This window comes from Bufo bufo, chromosome 1, assembly GCF_905171765.1.
Source record: "Bufo bufo chromosome 1, aBufBuf1.1, whole genome shotgun sequence".
Lineage (NCBI taxonomy): Eukaryota > Metazoa > Chordata > Amphibia > Anura > Bufonidae > Bufo > Bufo bufo.
Genome location: NC_053389.1, coordinates 236036196 through 236057029, shown reverse-complemented (window position 1 = coordinate 236057029; position 20834 = coordinate 236036196). Strand labels below are relative to the sequence as shown.

The 20834-nt window shown below is 42.3% G+C and overlaps 1 protein-coding gene across 3 annotated transcripts in view; it reads left to right on the top strand.

Moving 5' to 3' along the window:
* LOC121004958 (serine protease FAM111A-like) overlaps positions 1-20834 on the top strand; it is a 214713-nt gene that overhangs the window by 157263 nt on the left and 36616 nt on the right. Inside the window, exons 4-5 of one of the 3 annotated variants that reach the window (XM_040437433.1) lie at positions 4390-4491; positions 7731-7733. The exons of 1 other annotated variant lie outside the window; for it this stretch is intronic. In XM_040437433.1, the coding sequence (XP_040293367.1) occupies positions 4390-4491; positions 7731-7733 (105 nt within the window). Of the gene's footprint in view, positions 1-4389; positions 4576-7730; positions 7734-20834 lie in introns of all 3 variants that reach the window. One more of the 3 variants, XM_040437423.1, reaches the window with a different exon arrangement.

Below are 20834 nucleotides of genomic sequence, written 5' to 3'. Positions count from 1 at the left end.
TCTGGGCAATGACTTCTGGGGAACAGGGTGTGACCAGGTTAGTCAGAGTCGAGGGGGACTCTAGTGGAGAACAAGAGGAAAAAAAAGAGACAATGCAGCAGCACTCTGCAAATCAGACAAAGTACAACAATGCTTACAAAAATTATGGTGCTAATACTACGCTTATTTATAAAAGCGAGATGCTTGGACAATGCATTTTGTACAAAACCATCTAAGCCCATCTGCCGAACGTCAAGGCAATCTCTGTTAGACGGGTCCTAACACTAAATACTACCTGTTATGCGCCATAATGACCGCCATAAAATTCAGGGAGTGTTGGACCCACATGCATGTTGGATCCACTCTGCCTTTTTCTATTTTTTGTGCCAAAATGGCCTCCATTACAAGGACTGCAGGTACCAACATGCATGCTGAGCCCACTCTAAACCTTTCCTGGTGCTAGACAGCTTCCAATGAATGTAGTGAGAGCAGGCTACAGCTTTATACTGAAAGTAATTAAAATCAGCCTATGGGGCAGACAGGCTAATCAGGAGTGCACGACTCGCTGGAGTGCCACATCTCCAGCATTGTAAATCTGCAAAAAAAGGGGGTTAGTCAGCACCTCCCAATGCGCAGGTGCACGCTGCCATGGCAAAGACCTAGAGGAAAAAAAGAGACAATGCAGCAGCACTCTGCAAATCAGACAAAGTATCTATGGTGCTAATACTACGCTTATTTATAAAAGCGAGATGCTTGGACAATGCATTTTGTACAAAACCATCTAAGCCCGTCTGCCGAACGTCAAGGCGATCTCTGTTAGACGGGTCCTAACACTAAATACTACCTGTTATGCGCCATAATGACCGCCATAAAATTCAGGGAGTGTTGGACCCACATGCATGTTGGATCCACTCTGCCTTTTTCCATTTTTTGTGCCAAAATGGCCTTCATTTAGTGTTAGGACCCGTCTAACAGAGATCGCCAATCTGGTTTAATACAAAGAACACATCCTATATAAATATATAAAGATAATCTGAACATCTTTGTCTTCTCCTAGCTTTGAATCCTGGTGTTGAGTAGGAAAGACGTCACTTCCGGTGCGTTCCATGCCGGAACGCAAACCGGAAGTGACGTTCTCGCATCCCTTATGGCGCCAGCTTCCAGTTATCTTATATCTGGTTATGAATACATTACCACTTCGGTAACACCGCAAATACTGGCCACCAGGTTCTGTAATATTTTAGCCCCAACAACTCGCACTTTCGGAGGGGCGTCGCTTCCGGTGCGTTCCATGTTGGAGCGCAAACCGGAAGTGACGCTTTTCATTCCGCTTTCTACCTCTAACAAATCAATCCTTTTGCTAAACCACAAGGCATGTGAATATTTAGGTATAACTTCAACTATGTACCTTTAACCATTAACTTCTATTAATTTTTCGGTCCTTGTGGAATATTATCTGTATGTGGCGTGAGGGGGACGTCACTTCCGGTGCGTTTCACCTCAGAGCGCAAACCGGAAGTGACGTTCCTCCCTCGGTTTTGGCGCCTGTTTTCAAACATTTCATGTATTTATACCCCCTACAACATGTATGATGTCATATGCTCCTGATGAAGGGGTTTTTTCTATACCCCAAAACGAGTTGAGCAAGATACCTTCACCCTTACCCTGTGGTTCAATAAAGACGATTGACAAGAAGCACGACTGGACTACTGTCATTCCGTGAGATCTTACAGGCTACCCAGGCGCAATATGTATGGCAGGGGCCCACATACACATTTCTCCTCCTGCCTGTGCCCGATTTGCTGAAGCCTGACATAGCCCATTCCCCCACATCTGAACTCTTTTTGCTGCTGATGCTTAGTGTGCCCCAATCCCACAGTTCATAGGGACACTATCCTCTATATGAGCATCAACAGCTAGCAGAGTTCATGGGGTGGGGGAAGGCTGGAGCACACTGTCCTCAACCTGATGAGCCTTATAGGTTACATACAGAACAGAGTGTGCCCCCCAGGAACTCTGCTTGCTGCTGCAGCAGGACCCCTCTTCCCCTCACTAACTATCCCTCCACCATAAACTTTTTTATGCACACAGGGGCAGTCAATGCTGGGGGTTTCTGGAGTGTGGTGGCGCAGGCTGAAGCAGGCAGCACGTGAGTCATTGCCAGGTCCCGCCTACTCGGTTCTGTCTGCTGGTGCGAGCGATACATTAGCCAATCAGCAGCAGGAGCTTAACCTGCTAAATGCTGATTGGCCAGTGCAGCGCCCAGCAGAAAAAATAGAGCGAGCACTAGCCTGGCTGCAGTGCTGGCAGGGACATCGGTGCTGGTATGTGCATATGTGCACTGTGTGTGCACACAGTGGGGGAAGGGGGCCTAAGAAGAGGGGAAACAGGGCCCGCCGGAGCGGTATAATACATAAATAACTGCAGACATTGTAGGAGGCAGGGCCTTACATGTACTCTGGGCCCCCCCTCTGCCACGGGCCCCATAGTAGTTGCATGGTCTGCCGCTATTGGTGGTACGCCACTGCTCCCCTCCCTTCAGCCCCTCCAATGCACAGTCCCATGTAAATAACATTGCTCCCCTCCCTTCAGCTACAGTTCCATGTAAATAACATCACAAGGTGAACACCCCAATAACAAGGTGAACACCCCAAGAACAGTAAAATTAGACAGCCTATTCACCCCGATTTGAGAATCAAAGCATAATAGAGATGTTTATGTATTAAATAATGTGGACACCCCAAAAAATGTAAAATGAGACAGCTTAATCACCACAATTTGAGAATGAAGGCGTAATAGAAACAAGGTGGACACCCCAATAACAGTATAATTATACAGAATATTCACCCCAATTTCGGAGTCAAGGCGTAATATTTTATCTATTAGGCATAGTGGACACCCCAATAACAGTTGAGGGACAAAGGTTATTCACCCCAATTTTAGAATCAAGGCCTAATATAATTGCTTATGTATTAAACAAGGTGGACACCCCAATAACAGTAGAACAAGACAGGTTATTCACCCCAATTTGAGAATCAAGGCGTAATAGAATTATTTATCCATTAAAGAGGACCTTTCATGGGTCCAGACATTATGAAATAACTAGCAGGTTATGTAGGGCACTGTGCACGGATGTAATATCGCTTACTAGTTTGCCTGGGCGCCGCTCTGTTCGCCCGCTGTGCCCCCCTGCAGTTTTCCCGCCTGGTATGCTAATGAATATCATCGGTACAGGGAGGAGGAGACTGTCCTGTTTCTCAATGGGCGTCTCCTTCTCCCTGGCTGTAGCGCGGTCCAATCACAGCGGAGAGCATCACAGCCAGGGAGAAGGTGAGTTTTTTTTTTCTCCCTGGCTGTCTGACGCTCTTCTTTGATTCTGTGTCCATATGTCCGCATTTCCGTTCCGTCTACAAAAAATTATGGACAAGGATAGGACTGTTCTTTTATGAACCAGCTGTTTTGTTCCGCAAAATGCAGGATGTACACGGCCGGCATCCGTGTTTTGCGCAGCGTGTGTCTGCAGAAGCTCCCGTCCTGACCTCCATAGAACTGATAGGATTGCATAGCATTATATTGATTTATGATGCTATGTAACCCTTAGGCCCCTTGCAGACGAGCGTGTCCGGATTAGGTCCGGATGCATTGCGGATGCGTTCAGTGAAAACTGTGCGATTTCGCAAACAAGTACATTCAGTTTTGTTTGCGATCGCGTTCAATTGTTCCGTTTTTTTCCGCACGAGTGCAATGCGTTTTAATGCGTTTTTCACGCGCGTGATAAAAAACTGACTGTTCACTAACAACATCTCTTAGCAACCATCCGTGAAAATCGCATCGCATCCGCCCCAGCTTGCGGATGCGATGCGTTTTTCACGCAGCCCCATTCACTTCAATGGGGCCAGCGTTGCGTGAAAATCGCAGAATATAGAACATGCTGCGATTTTCACGCAACGCACAAGTGATGCGTGAAAACCAACGCTTTTGTACACAGACCCATCACGCTGAATACTCGCTTGTCTGACAAGGGCCTTAAAGTTCTGAAATCTATTGTATAACACTGACATAATACTCTAATGCGTTGAACTGTTGAACTTGTTCGTGTGAAACCAGCCTTAGGTGTCAGACTCAGGTATCAGAGTCCGTTGTGAGCGGTCAAAATCAGAGGTCAGATGTCAGAGTTAGGGCAGGTTCTCACCAGCGTTAGGTATTCCATTATAACAGAATTATAACGGAATATAATGGAATTTTAGGATGGAATTCAAAATGGAACCCTTTAAGAGGCATTCCGTTTTGCTCCGTCCTTACATGTCAGCTTCAGTTGTGTATTAGAGTCAGGATTTAGGGTGTGTAATTTGTCTCAGACTTACAGAATCTGTATTTGCTAACATTGTTTTATTATTTTTTTCGGTGTAGGGTTATCAATCAAACTTGAGGCAACTTACAATTAAAGACGTATTCGGACAGACAGTATTGAAAGAGACTTCAAATAACCGTGAACTAACAGAATCCACCGAAGTGATAGAAACAGCAGAATCCACAGAAGTGATAGAAACAGCAGAATCCACAGAAAAGATAGAAACAGCAGAATCCACAGAAAAGGTATACAATGTTATTAAATAACCAGTGCACACAAGACCTCCAGTCTATCTGGACATCAAGACAACCTTTGACAAACCCAGTGTCCTCTGAGCAAGCTGAAATCAGTTTTCTATCTCTAGTGTTAAAGTAAAAGCAGTTTCTGACTGCTTATGTCAGAAAGTAGCAACACAAAACCAAATATTTTCCTTAGATGATTTTTATCGTGGCAAAGTAATAAACATAAAAACATCTATAGTTGCAACTACCTTTGAAAGAAAGTTGTCATAATATTTTTATTACAAGGCAGTAAAGTGATTGGCAGTAATAAATAAAAAAATAAAAAAATACAGTGACAGAATTGCTACCTATTCTAATTCCCCACCGGTGAAACTTAATGAATAAAACTGAGTTCACACACGAGTTAGGCTACTTTCACACTAGCATTTTAGCTTTCAGGTATTGAGATCCGTCATAGGGGCTAAATACCGGAAAAAAAACACTTCAGCTTTGTCCCCATTCATTGTCAATTGGGACAAAAGTGAACTGAATAGAACGGAATGCTCCAAAATGCATTTTGTTCCGTTTAGTTGCGTTCCCATACCGGAGAGCAAACCGCAACATGTTGTATTTTGCTTTCCATCCTGGGATGCGGAGCAAGACGGATCCGGCATTACCCCAATGCACATTAATGGGGACGAATCCCTTTTCTCTGCCACAATAGAAAACAGATCCGTCCTCCATTGACTTTTAATGGAGTTCATGACGAATCCGTCTTGGCTATGTTAAAGATAATACAACCGGATCCGTTCATAATGGATGCAGATGATTGTATTATCAACAATGGAAGCGTTTTTGCTGAACCCTGCCGGATCCAGTAAAAACACTAGTGTGAAAGTAGCCTGGACGAATAACGTTATTTATATAGAACCACTTTATTGGGATTGTTATTCAAATACATCAGGGATCCACTAGGACTTTACTTTTTATGATTTTAACACTTTTTATTACTAGTATATTTTAGTTTATATTTCTATATGTGTATTTTATGTGACTTTGTATACAATTTAGTCTGAACAAATATATTGCCTTTACAAACTCTCCATGTGCAGCTGAGTAAAGGTGTGCCCTGCTACTTTTCTATATATCTATCTATCTATTTTCTCTAGGACCTTTGATGAGCCCCTTTTTCCCCACCAATAACCCGCCCACTACTCCCACAAAGCCTCCCAGAACCGCCCAAAGCTGATGTCACTGCAGGTCCTGCACATCTAGTAAAGTAACTGCATAGAGTATCATTACAGGTCCTTCAACCCCTAAAAGCATGGAGAGGAATTGCAGGATGATAGCTAACTATCTAGACAGCTATCGAGATATTATCTGTCTATCTAGATATCTATAACATAGCTATCTATCAGTCATCTATCTATTTATCTTTCCATCTATCTTTCGGTCTATCTTTCATAGCCTATGAACAGAGCTTCACAGACATGTCAGAGGATGTTCTAATATATTTACCGGTATATAACTATCTATCTATTATCTATCTATAATCAGGCTTAATAAAATATTACTATAAATATTTTATCTATCTACCTATCTAAAAAACAAAAAAGCAACAGCAGCACAGTTACAAGAAAGTAAGTCGGGTGCAAATCCTCAGGGAAGGTAGGAAACCATTCCTCTGTATAATATATCCAAAAAATAAGACAGCACTCCAAATAAGGTGGATATATCTACCTATCTATCTATCTACCCATTTGTCTATGTATCCAACAATTTATCTAGATATCTCTCACTCTATCTATTTATCTAACAATTTATCTATCTATCTAACTATCTACTATTCTATCTATTTGTCTAGCTTCTAATATCTATCTAACGTCCTATCTTTCTATCTTTCGGTCAATCTATTTATATATCGACCTATATCTATTCTATCTATCTGTCTTTCTATCTTTTTATCTATCTTTCTATCTATTATCTATCCATCTATTTATCAATTTTTTGTCTATCTACTACATATCTATTTATCTAGACATCTATCTATCTAACAATTTATCTATCAACAATCTATCTATCTACCTACCTATCTATCTATTTATCTAGCTTCTAATATCTATCTAACATCCTATCTTTCTATCTATCTATTTATTTATCTATTTATTTATATATATTTCTATCAATCTTTCTATCCATCTATCTATACATCACATATCTATTTATCTAACCATCTATTTATCCATATATCTATTTATCTATGTATACATACAGTACAGACCAAAAGTTTGGACACACCTTCTCATTCAAAGAGTTTTCTTTATTTTCATGACTATGAAAATTGTAGATTCACACTGAAGGCCTCAAAACTATGAATTAACACATGTGGAATTATATACATAACAAACAAGTGTGAAACAACTGAAAATATGTCATATTCTAGGTTCTTCAAAGTAGCCACCTTTTGCTTTGATTACTGCTTTGCACACTCTTGGCATTCTCTTGATAAGCTTCAAGAGGTAGTCATCTGAAATGGTTTTCACTTCACAGGTGTGCCCTGTCAGGTTTAATAAGTGGGATTTCTTGCCTTATAAATGGGGTTAGGATCATCAGTTGCGTTGAGGAGAAGTCAGGTGGATACACAGCTGATAGTCCTACTGAATAGACTGTTAGAATTTGTATTATGGCAAGAAAAAAAAGCAGCTAAGTAAAGAAAAACGAGTGGCCATTATTACTTTAAGAAATGAAGGTCAGTCAGTCCAAAAAATTGGGAAAACTTTGAAAGTAAGGGCTATTTGACCATGAAGGAGAGTGAAGGGGTGCTGCGCCAGATGACCTGGCCTCCACAGTCACCGGACCTGAACCCAATCGAGATGGTTTTCGGGTGAGCTGGACCGCAGAGTGAAGGCAGAAGGGCCAACAAGTGCTAAGCATCTCTGGGAACTCATTCAAGACTGTTGGAAGACCATTTCAGGTGACTATCTCTTGAAGCTCATCAAGAGAATGCCAAGAGTGTGCAAAGCAGTAATCAAAGCAAAGGTGGCTACTTTGAAGAACCTAGAATATGACATATTTTCAGTTGTTTCACACTTGTTTGTTATGTATATAATTCCACATGTGTTAATTCATAGTTTTGATGCCTACATAGTCATGAAAATAAAGAAAACTCTTTGAATGAGAAGGTGTGTCCAAACTTTTGGTCTGTACTGTATATCTATTTATCAATCTTCTAATATCTATCTAAGGACTTATCTTTCCATCTACAGTTACTTGTAAAAGTATTTACTCCACTTGACTTTTTTCGTTTTTTGGGGCCTCACAACCTGGAATTAACATGGATTGTTTGAGGATTTGCATCATGTAATTTACAGAACATGCCGACAACTCTGAAGATGTTTGTTTTTATTGTGAAGCAAACAACAAATAGGACATTAGGTGCATAACTATTCACCCCCCTAAAGTCAATACTTTGTAGAACCACCTTTTGCGGCAATCACAGCTCCAAGTCGCTTTGGATAAGTCTCTATGAACTTGCCACATCTTACCACTGGGATTTGTGCCTATTCCTCCTTGCAAAACTGCTTCAGCTCCTTAAAGTTGGATGGTTTGCGCTTGTGAACAGCAATCTTTAAGTCTGACCACAGATTTTCTATTGGATTGAGATCTGGGCTTTGACTAGGCCATTCCAACACAATTACATGTTTCCCCTTAAACCACTCAAGTGTTGCTTTAGCAATGTGTTTGGGGTCATGGTCCTGCTGGAAGGTGAAACTCCGTCCTAGCCTCAAATCACGCACAGTGTGGGACAGGTTTTGCTAAAGAATATCCCTGTAACTAGCACCATCCATCTTTCCCTCAACTCTGACCAGTTTCCCAGTCCCATACCCACAGCATGATGCTGCCACCACCATGTTTCACTGTGGGGATGGTTTTATTTGGGTGATGTATTGGGTTTGCGCCAGACATAGTGTTTTCTTTGATGGCTGAAAAGTTCAATTTTAGTCTCATCAGACCAGAGAACCTTCCTCCATACATTTTGGGAGTCTCCCACATGCCTTTTCGCAAACTCACAACGTGCCTTTTTGTTTTTAGCTGAAAGTAATGGCTTTCTTCTGGCCACTGCCATAAAGCCCAACTCTATGGAGCGTACGGCTTATTGTCATCCTAAGTACAGATACTCCAGTCTCTGCTGTGGAACTCTGCAGCTCCTCCAGGGTAACCTTAGGTCTCTGTGCTGCCTCTCTGATTAATGCCCTCCTTGCCCGTTCCATGAGTTTTGTGGGCGGCTGTCTCTTGGCAGATTTGCTGTTGTGCCATGTTCTTTCCATTTGGTTATGATAGATTTGATGGTGCTCCTGGGGATCATCAAAGATTTGTATATTTTTTTTATAACCTAACCCTGACTTATACTTCTCAACAACATTCTTCATGGTCTTCATGGCAGTGTTTGGTTAGTGATGCCTCTTGCTTAGGTGTTGCAGCCTTTGGGGCCTTTCAAAAAAGGTGTGTATATGTAATAACAGATCATGTGACACTTAGATTGCAAACAGGTGGACATCATTTCACTAATTATGTGACTTCTGAAGGTAAATTAGTTGCACCAGAGCTTTTTATGGGCTTCCTAACAAAGGGGGTGAATATATACGTACATGTCAATTTTCTGTTTTCTATTTCTAAACATTAGTTTTATTTATTTCACTTCACCAACTTAGACTATTGTGTTCTGATCCATCACATAAAATTCAGATTAACAAACATTGAACTTAAGGCTGTAATGTAACAAAATACGAAAAAAGTCAAGGGGGTGAATACTTTTGAAGGCACTGTAGCTGTCTATCTAGCTTCTAATATCTACCTAGCTACCTATCTATCTATAACATGGCTAACAAACATCTATCGATTTATCTTTCTATCTATCAAGCTATCTATATACAGTCAGGTCCATAAATATTGGGACATCGACACAATTCTAACATTTTTGGCTCTATACACCACCACAATGGATTTGAAATAAAACAAACAAGATGTGCTTTAACTGCAGACTGTCAGCTTTAATTTGAGGGTATTTACATCCAAATCAGGTGAACGGTGTAGGAATTACAACAGTTTGCATAAGTGCCTCCCACTTGTTAAGGGACTAAAAGTAAAGGGGCAATTGGCATCTTAGCTGTTCCATGGCCAGATGTGTGTTATTCCCTCATTATCCCAATTACAATAAGCAGATAAAAGGTCCAGAGTTCATTTTGAGTGTGCTATTTGCATTTGGAATCTGTTGCTGTCAACTCTCAAGATGAGATCCAAAGAGCTGTCACTATCAGTGAAGCAAGCCATCATTAGGCTGAAAAAACAAAACAAACCCATCAGAGAGATAGAAAAAACATTCGGCGTGGCCAAAACAACTGTTTGGAACATTCTTAAAAAGAAGGAACGCATCGGTGAGCTCAGCAACACCAAAAGACCTGGAAGACCACGGAAAACAACTGTGGTGGATGACCAAAGAATTATTTCCCTGGTGAAGAAAACACCCTTCACAACAGTTGGCCAGATCAAGAACACTCTCCAGGAGGTACGTGTATGTGTGTCAAAGTCAACAATCAAGAGAAGACTTCACCAGAGTGAATACAGAGGGTTCACCACAAGATGTAAACCATTGGTGAGCCTCAAAAACAGGAAGGCCAGATTAGAGTTTGCCAAACAACATCTAAAAAAGCCTTCACAGTTCTGGAACAACATCCTATGGACAGATGAGACCAAGATCAACTTGTACCAGAGTGATGGGCAGAGAAGAGTATGGAGAAGGAAAGGAACTGCTCATGATCCTAAGCATACCACCTCATCAGTGAAGCATGGTGGTGGTAGTGTCATGGCGTGGGCATGTATGGCTGCCAATGGAACTGGTTCTCTTTTATTTATTGATGATGTGACTGTTGACAAAAGTAGCAGGATGAATTCTGAAGTGTTTCTTGCAATATTATCTGCTCATATTCAGCCAAATGCTTCAGATAGATAATACTTCACAGTGCAGATGGACAATGACCCAAAGCATACTGTAAAGCAACCAAGATTTTTAAGGGAAAGAAGTGGAATGTTATGCAATGGCCAAGTCAATCACCTGACCTGAATCCGATTGAGCATGCATTTCACTTGCTGAAGACAAAACTGAAGGGGAAATGCCCCAAGAACAAGCAGGAACTGAAGACAGTTGCAGTAGAGGCCTGGCAGAGCATCACCAGGGATGAAACCCAGCGTCTGGTGATGTCTATGCGTTCCAGACTTCAGGCTGTAATTAACTGCAAAGGATTTGCAGCTAAGTATTAAAAAGTGAAAGTTTGATTTATGATTATTATTCTGTCCCATTACTTTTGGTCCCTTAACAAGTGGGAGGCACATATGCAAACTGCTGTAATTCCTACACCGTTCACCTGATATGGATGTAAATACCCTCAAATTAAAGCTGACAGTCTGCAGTTAAAGCACATCTTGTTCATTTTATTTCAAATCCATTGTGGTGGTGTATAGAGCCAAACATGTTAGAATTGTGTCGATGTCCCAATATTTATAGACCTGACTGTATCTATCTATTTATGAATCTTTCTATATTTATATCTATCTATCCATCTATCTAACAATTTATCCATTTATCTGTCTTTCTATCTACAGGGTGGGCCATTTATATGGATACACCTTAATAAAATGGGAATGGTTGGTGATATTAACTTCCTGTTTGTGGCACATTAGTATATGTGGGGGGGGGGGAACTTTTCAAGATGGGTGGTGACCATGGCGGCCATTTTGAATCCAACTTTTGTTTTTTCAAAAGGAAGAGGGTCATGTGACACATCAAACTTATTGGGAATTTCACACGAAAAACAATGATGTGCTTGGTTTTAACGTAACTTTATTCTTTCATGAGTTATTTACAAGTTTCTCTTTGTTTACAGCCATTGACATGTCGCCGAGGTTAACACGTGAGGAGCGGATAGAAATTGTGTTGATGTCTGGTGAACGCAGTAACCGGGTCATTGCAGCAGATTTCAATCCAAGACACCCTACGAGACCACCCATCTCCCATGCTACAGTTAGCAAACTGCTTGCTAAGTTTCGTGAAACTGGTTCAGTGTTGGATTTGCCAAAATGTGAACGCATGAAATCTGTCTCTAATGAAGATACATCAGTGGCTGTCCTAGCTTCATTCAGCAAGAGCCCACAGCGTAGCACTCGCCGCATGTCACTGGAGAGTGGCATTAGTCGAACATCCCTTCGGCGGATATTAGCTACTCACAAATGGCACCCTTACAAACTCCAGCTACTGCAGCATCTCAACGAGGATGACCCAGATCGGCGCACTGAATTTGCAGAATGGGCAAAACAAAAATTGGAACAGGACCCTCAATTTACGCAGAAGATTTTGTTCAGTGATGAGGCAAACTTTTATGTGAATGGTGAAGTTATCAAACAAAATCACCGCTATTGGTCTGACACTAACCCACATTGGATAGATCCCTCCAAGACTGTTGGAACAAAAAAAATGATGGTATGGTGTGGTATATGGGGTACAAAGATAGTGGGGCCATTCTTCATTAATGGAAACCTCAAGGCCACTGGATATGCGAAATTGCTACATGATGATGTGTTTCCCTCTTTATGCACTAAAGCTGGCACGTTCCCTGAGTTTTTCCAGCAAGATGGTGCACCACCACATTATGGGTGTCAGGTCCGAGCATTCCTAGATGAACAGTTTCCTGGAAAGTGGTTTGGTCGTCGTGGGCCAGTTGAATGGCCCCCAAGGTCTCCCGATCTGACCCCCTTAGACTTTTATCTTTGGGGTCATCTGAAGGCAATTGTCTATGCTGTGAAGATACGAGATGTGCAGCACCTGAAACTACGGATACTGGAAGCCTGTGCTAGCATTTCTCCTGCGGTGTTGCTATCAGTGTGTGAAGAGTGGGAGAAGAGAGTTGCATTGACAATCGAACACAATGGGCAGCGCATTGAACACATTTTATAAGTGGTCAGAAACTTGTAAATAACTCATGAAAGAATAAAGTTACGTTAAAACCAAGCACACCGTTGTTTTTCTTGTGAAATTCCCAATAAGTTTACATGACCCTCTTCCTATTGAAAAAACAAAACTTGGATTCAAAATGGCTGACTTCAAAATGGCCGCCATGGTCACCACCCATCTTGAAAAGTTTCCCCCCTCACATATACTAATGTGCCACAAACAGGAAGTTAATATCACCAACCATTCCCATTTTATTAAGGTGTATCCATATAAATGGCCCACCCTGTATTTCTATCTATTTTTCTATTAATCTTTCTATCTATCTATCCATCTATCTATACATCACATATCTATTTATCTAACTATCTATTTATCCATATATCTATTTATCTATGTATATTCAATTCAATAAAGCTTTATTGCCACGTCCAAATAAAACATTTAGCATTGCCAAAGCAAAATAAATAATAGGTATTGTGGAGGGGGGCTTGATGTGGGAATTAAAGGGGGTGGATGTTGGGTTAAAGGGGCAGTATGGGGGTATAATAGTCCATGGTGTCTCTTCCTCTCAGTTGGTGACAGGTAGATACATATTGGGCAGCAATCTCCACAGTGGACTCCTCTTCCCCCAGTAGGATGTGGAGTTTCCTCTGCTCATCTATGGAGGTGAAATCCGTGATGTGAGCGGAGAGTCTCTGGAAGTAAGCAGCCCTCACGGGTGAGTATTTGCTGCAGTGTAGCAGGAAGTGGGCCTCACCCTCCAGGGCCCCCTGCACACAGTGCTAGCACAGTCTGCTCTCCCGCAGCTTGTATGTCTGCCTGTGCCGCATATCTTTTTATCAAGCTTCTAATATCTTTCTAACAACCTATCTTTCTATGTAGCTAAATATCTATAACATGGCTACCGTCTTTCCCCGAAAATAAGACATCCCCCGAAAATAAGACCTACTTCCAGTTTTGCCTCTTGCTGAAATATAAGGCATCCCCCCGAAAATAAGGCCTCCCCGATAATAAGGCCCCCCGGAATATAAGGTCCCAAAAGTTACTGTAAGGCATCTGACTCCTCTGGATCGTAGCGGCGGGCGCCGCCGCGCAGCTCACTGATTGGCCGCAGCACAGCCAGTGCTGTTCAGGCGGTGCGAGGTCTCTTTAAATCAGATAGCCCGCGCCACTGCCAGGACAAGCTGCCGCCTGCTGCTCGCTCTGCCCTGACGGAGTCTGGCTGACTCACATTTAGACAGTGAGTGAGTTGCGCAGGGCAGGAGTCGGGCACATTGTGTGGAATCTGGCCGGCACGGACATACAGGGGTGACTGAGGTATGGGGGGGGGGAATGTCTGATAAAGTGGTGGGGGATGTCTGGTGAAGGTGGGAGGGGGGAGAGACTAAATAATCCACTGTCCGCTGGCACAGGGGAGGGGGGTCACTTAAAATGACACAGGGGAATCAGAGGGGGGAATCAAAATGACACAGGAGGATAAGAAAGGGTACTAAAATGGTAATCTTCCCTCAGATTCTCCTGTGTCATTTTGATTCTCCCCTCTGATCCCCCTGTGTCATGGAAAAATAAGGCATCCCCTGAAAATAAGACCTAGCGCATCTTTTGGAGCAAAAATTAATATAAGACACTGTCTTATTTTCGGGGAAACAGGGTATCTATCAAACATCTATCTATCTATTTATCTTTCTATCTATCAAACATCTATTTATCTTTCTATTTACCTGTCTATCTTTCCACTATCTTTCTATCTAACAATTTATCTATTTATCTATCTATCTATCTATCTATCTATCTATAGAACTATCTCTATTTATCTATCTTTCTATCAATATTTCTATTTTTCTATCTATCTATACATCACATATCTATTTATCTAACCATCTATCTATTTATACATCTATCTATTTATCTATATATCTATGTATACGTATATCTATTTATCAAGCTTCTAATATCTATCTAGCTACCTATCTTTCTATCTAGCTATCTATCTATAACATGGCTAACTATCAAACATCTATCTATCTAGCAATGTAGCTATCTATCTTTCTATCTACCTATCTATATACACTGCTCAAAAAAATAAAGGGAACACAAAAATAACACATCCTAGATCTGAGTTAATTAAATATTCTTCTGAAATACTTTGTTCTTTACATAGTTTAATGTGCTGACAACAAAATCACACAAAAATTAAATAATGGAAATCAAATTTTTCAACCCATGGAGGTCTGGATTTGGAGTCACACTCAAAATTAAAGTGGAAAAACACACTACAAGCTGATCCAACTTTGATGTAATGTCCTTAACCACTTCAGCCCCCCTAGCTTAAACACCCTTAATGACCAGGCCACTTTTTACACTTCTGACCTACCCTACTTTCACCGTTTATTGCTCGGTCATGCAACTTACCACCCAAATGAATTTTACCTCCTTTTCTTCTCACTAATAGAGCTTTCATTTGGTGGTATTTCATTGCTGCTGACATTTTAACTTTTTTTGTTATTAATCGAAATTTAACGATTTTTTTCAAAAAATGAAATTTTTCAATTTCAGTTGTAAAATTTGGCAAAAAAAAAACATCCATATATAAATTTTTCTCAAAATTTATTGTTCTACATGTCTTTGATAAAAAAAAAATGTTTGGGTAAAAGTTCTAGCGTTTACAAACTATGGTACAAAAATGTGAATTTCCGCTTTTTGAAGCAGCTCTGACTTTCTGAGCACCTGTCATGTTTCCTGAGGTTCTACAATGGCCAGACAGTACAAACACCCCACAAATGACCCCATTTCGGAAAGTAGACACCCTAAGGTATTCGCTGATGGGCATAGTGAGTTCATAGAACTTTTTATTTTTTGTCACAAGTTAGCGGAAAATGATGATTTTTTTTTTTCTTACAAAGTCTCATATTCCACTAACTTGTGACAAAAAATAAAAACTTCTATGAACTCACTATGCCCATCAGCGAATACCTTGGGGTGTCTTCTTTCCAAAATGCGGTCACTTGTGGGGTAGTTATACTGCCCTGGCATTCTAGGGGCCCGAATGCGTGCAAAGTAGTTTGAAATCAAAATCTGTAAAAAATGGCCGTTGAAATCCGAAAGGTGCTCTTTGGAATGTGGGCCCCTTTGCCCACCTAGGCTGCAAAAAAGTGTCAAACATCTGGTATTGCCGTACTCAGGAGAAGTTGGGCAATGTGTTTTGGGGTGTCATTTTACATATACCCATGCTGGGTGAGATAAATATCTCGGTCAAATGCCAACTTTGTATAAAAAAAATGGGAAAAGTTTTCTTTTGCCAAGATATTTGTCTCACCCAGCATGGGTATATGTAAAAAGACACCCCAAAACACATTGCCCAACTTCTCCTGAGTACGGAGATACCACATGTGTGACACTTTTTTGCAGCCTAGGTGGGCAAAGGGGCCCACATTCCAAAGAGCACCTTTCGGATTTCACCGGCCATTTTTTACAGATTTTGATTTCAAACTACTTACCACACATTAGGGCCTCTAGAATGCCAGGGCAATATAACTACCCCACAAGTGACCCCATTTTGGAAAGAAGACACCCCAAGGTATTCCGTGAGGGGCATGGCGAGTTCCTAGAATTTTTTATTTTTTGTCACAAGTTAGCGGAAAATGATGATTTTATTTTATTTTATTTTTTTCTTACAAAGTCTCATATTCCACTAACTTATGACAAAAAATAAAAACTTCCATGAACTCACTATGCCCATCACGAAATACCTTGGGGTGTCTTCTTTCCAAAATAGGGTCACTTGTGGGGTAGTTATACTGCCCTGGCATTTTAGGGGCCCAAATGCGTGCAAAGTAGTTTGAAATCAAAATCTGTAAAAAATGGCCGGTGAAATCCGAAAGGTGCTCTTTGGAATGTGGGCCCCTTTGCCCACCTAGGCTGCAAAAAAGTGTCACACATCTGGTATTGCCGTACTCAGGAGAAGTTGGGCAATGTGTTTTGGGGTGTCATTTTACATATACCCATGCTGGGTGAGACAAATATCTCGGTCAAATGCCAACTTTGTTTAAAAAAATGGGAAAAGTTCTTTTGCCAAGATATTTGTCTCACCCAGCATGGGTATATGTAAAAAGACACCCCAAAACACATTGCCCAACTTCTCCTGAGTACGGGGATACCAGATGTGTGACACTTTTTTGCAGCCTAGGTGGGCAAAGGGGCCCACATTCCAAAGAGCACCTTTCAGATTTCACCGGCCATTTTTTACAGATTTTGATTTCAAACCACTTCTCACGCATTCGGCCCCTAAAATGCCAGGGCAGTAGAACTACCCCACAAGTGACCCCATTTTGGAAAGAATACACCCCCAGGTATTTCGTGATGGGCATAGTGAGTTCATGGAAGTTTTTATTTTTTGTCACAAGTTAGTGGAATATGAGACTTTGTTAGAAAAAAAAAATCATCATTTTCCGCTAACTTGTGACAAAAAATAAAAAATTGTAGGAACTCGCCATGCCCCTCACGGAATACCTTGGGGTGTCTTCTTTCCAAAATGGGGTCACTTGTGGGGTAGTTATACTGCCCTGGCATTCTAGGGGCCCTAATGTGTGGTAAGTAGGTAAATGACCTGTGAAATCCGAAAGGTGCTCTTTGGAATGTGGGCCCCTTTGCCCACCTAGGCTGCAAAAAAGTGTCACACATGTGGTATCGCCGTATTCAGGAGAAGTTGGGCAATGTGTTTTGGGGTGTCTTTTTACATATACCCATGCTGGGTGAGATAAATATCTCGGCAAAAGAACTTTTCCCATTTTTTTATACAAAGTTGGCATTTGACCAAGATATTTATCTCACCCAGCATGGGTATATATAAAATGACACCCCAAAACACATTGCCCAACTTCTCCTGAGTACGGTGATACCAGATGTGTGACACTTTTTTGCAGCCTAGATGCGCAAAGGGGCCCACATTCCTTTTATGAGGGCATTTTTAGACATTTGGATCCCAGACTTCTTCTCATGCTTTAGGGCCCCTAAAATGCCAGGGCAGTATAAATACCCCACATGTGACCCCATTTTGGAAAGAAGACACCCCAAGGTATTCAATGAGGGGCATGGCGAGTTCATAGAAAAAAAAAATTTGGCACAAGTTAGCGGAAATTGATTTTTTCTTTTTTTTTCTCACAAAGTCTCCCTTTCCGCTAACTTGGGAAAAAAATTTCAATCTTTCATGGACTCAATATGCCCCTCACGGAATACCTGGGGGTGTCTTCTTTCCGAAATGGGGTCACATGTGGGGTATTTATACTGCCCTGGCATTCTAGGGGCCCTAAAGAAGAAGTCTGGAATATAAATGTCTAAAAAATTTTACGCATTTGGATTCCGTGAGGGGTATGGTGAGTTCATGTGAGATTTTATTTTTTGACACAAGTTAGTGGAATATGAGACTTTGTAAGAAAAAAAAATAATTTCCTCTAACTTGGGCCAAAAAAATGTCTGAATGGAGCCTTACAAGGGGGTGATCAATGACAGGGGGGTGATCAGGGAGTCTATATGGGGTGATCAACCCCCTGTCATTGATCACCCCCCTGTCAGGCTCCATTCAGATGTCCGTATGTGTTTTGCGGATCCGATCCATGTATCCGTGGATCCGTAAAAAAACATACGGACATCTGAATGCAGCCTGACAGGGGGGGTGATCAGGGAGTCTATATGGGGTGATCACCCCCCTTTAAGGCTCCATTCAGACGTCTGTATGTGTTTTGCGGATCCGATCCATGTATCCGTGGATCCGTAAAAAAACATACAGACATCTGAATGGAGCCTTACAGGGGGGTGATCAATGACAGGGGGGTGATCAATGACAGGGGGGTGATCAGGAAGTCTATATGGGGTGATCACCCCCTGTCATTGATCACCCCCCTGTAAGGCTCCATTAAGACGTCCGTATGTGTTTTGCGGATCCGATCCATTTATCAGTGGATCCGTAAAAATCATACGGACGCCTGAATGGAGCCTTACAGGGGGGTGATCAATGACAGGGGGGTGATCAGGGAGTCTATATGGGGTGATCACCCCCCTGTAAGGCTCCATTCAGACGTCTGTATGTGTTTTGCGGATCCGATCCATGTATCCGTGGATCCGTAAAAAACATACAGACATCTGAATGTAGCCTGACAGGGGGGTGATCAATGACAGGGGGGTGATCAGGGAGTCTATATGGGGTGATCACCCCCATCATTGATCACCCCCCCTGTAAGGCTCCATTCAGACGTCCGTATGTGTTTTGCGGATCCGATCCATGTTTCGCTGGCAGGCTGGAGATCCACTCGCTTACCTTCCGATCCTGTGAACGCGCGCGCCTGTGTGCGCGCGTTCAGAGGAAATCTCGCTTCTCCCGAGATGACGCGTATATGCGTGACTCTGCGCAGCGCTGCCACCTCCGGAACGCGATCCTGCGTTAGGCGGTCCGGAGGTGGTTAAAACAAGTCAAAATGAGGCTCAGTAGTGTGTGTGGCCTCCACGTGCCTGTATGACCTCCCTACAATGCCTGTGCATGCTCCTGATGAGGTGGCGGACGGTCTCCTGAGGGATCTCCTCCCAGACCTGGACTAAAGCATCTGCCAACTCCTGGACAGTCTGTAGTGCAACGTGACGTTGGTGGATAGAGCGAGACATGATGTCCCAGATGTGCTCAATTGGATTCAGGTCTGGGGAACAGGCGGGCCAGTCCATAGCATCAATGCCTTCGTCTTGCAGGAACTGCTGACACACTCCAGCCACATGAGGTCTAGCATTGTCTTGCATTAGGAGAAACCCAGGGCCAACCGCACCAGCATATGGTCTCACAAGGGGTCTGAGGATCTCATCTCGGTACCTAATGGCAGTCAGGTTACCTCTGGCAAGCACATGGAGGGCTGTGCGGCCCTCCAAAGAAATGCCACCCCACACCATTACTGACCCAATGCCAAACCGGTCATGCTGGAGGATGTTGCAGGCAGCAGAACGTTCTCCACAGCGTCTCCAGACTCTGTCACATCTGTCACATGTGCTCAGTGTGAACCTGCTTTCATCTGTGAAGAGCACAGGGCGCCAGTGGCGAATTTTCCAATCTTGGTGTTCTCTGGCAAATGCCAAACGTCCTGCACGGTGTTGGGCTGTAAGCACAACCCCCACCTGTGGACGTCGGGCCCTCATATCACCCTCATGGAGTCTGTTTCTGACCGTTTGAGCAGACACATGCACATGTGTGGCCTGCTGGAGGTCATTTTGCAGGGCTCTGGCAGTGCTCCTCCTGTTCCTCCTTGCACAAAGGCGGAGGTAGCGGTCCTGCTGCTGGGTTGTTGCCCTCCTACGGCCTCCTCCACGTCTCCTGATGTACTGGCCTGTCTCCTGGTAGTGCCTCCATGCTCTGGACACTACGCTGACAGACACAGCAAACCTTCTTGCCACAGCTCGCATTGATGTGCCATCCTGGATAAGCTGCACTACCTGAGCCACTTGTGTGGGTTGTAGACTCCGTCTCATGCTACCACTAGAGTGAAAGCACCGCCAGCATTCAAAAGTGACCAAAACATCAGCCAGGAAGCATAGGAACTGCAAAGTGATCTGTGGTCACCACCTGCAGAACCACTCCTTTATTGGGGGTGTCTTGCTAATTGCCTATAATTTCCACCTGTTGTCTATCCCATTTGCACAACAGCATGTGAAATTGATTGTCACTCATTGTTGCTTCCTAAGTGGACAGTTTGATTTCACAGAAGTGTGATTGACTTGGAGTTACATTGTGTTGTTTAAGTGTTCCCTTTATTTTTTTGAGCAGTGTATGTTTCTATCTGTCTATCTTTCCACTTTCTTTCTATCTATCCATCTATCTAACAATGTATCTATTTATCTCTCTCTCTCTGTCTATCTATCAAACTATCTATTTATCTATTATCTATCAGGTTTCTTTAAAGTACCCAGTTTTCCCAAAGCTATTAAGTCCCATCAAGCTAATAAAAGCCTATGAAGCTATTAATAAAAGCGTATAAATCGTACAAACCTCTTAGAATCTTTAAAAGATCTATCTATCTTCTAATAAGCCACCCGGTGATCATTTTGTACAAACACCTGCCAAATTTAGAAGTCCACAATGTATAGTCAGCCTAATGCACGAGCAGCACCAATTTTTACAGCGTATTTTCTTAATCCAAATTTTCGTACTTCTCTGAATAAGGTTCAACGACTCCATAAGAAACAATAGCTTTTGTCGTGTAGTACTGTTTTTCTCAATATTTCGATATGTAAAACAAATAAACAT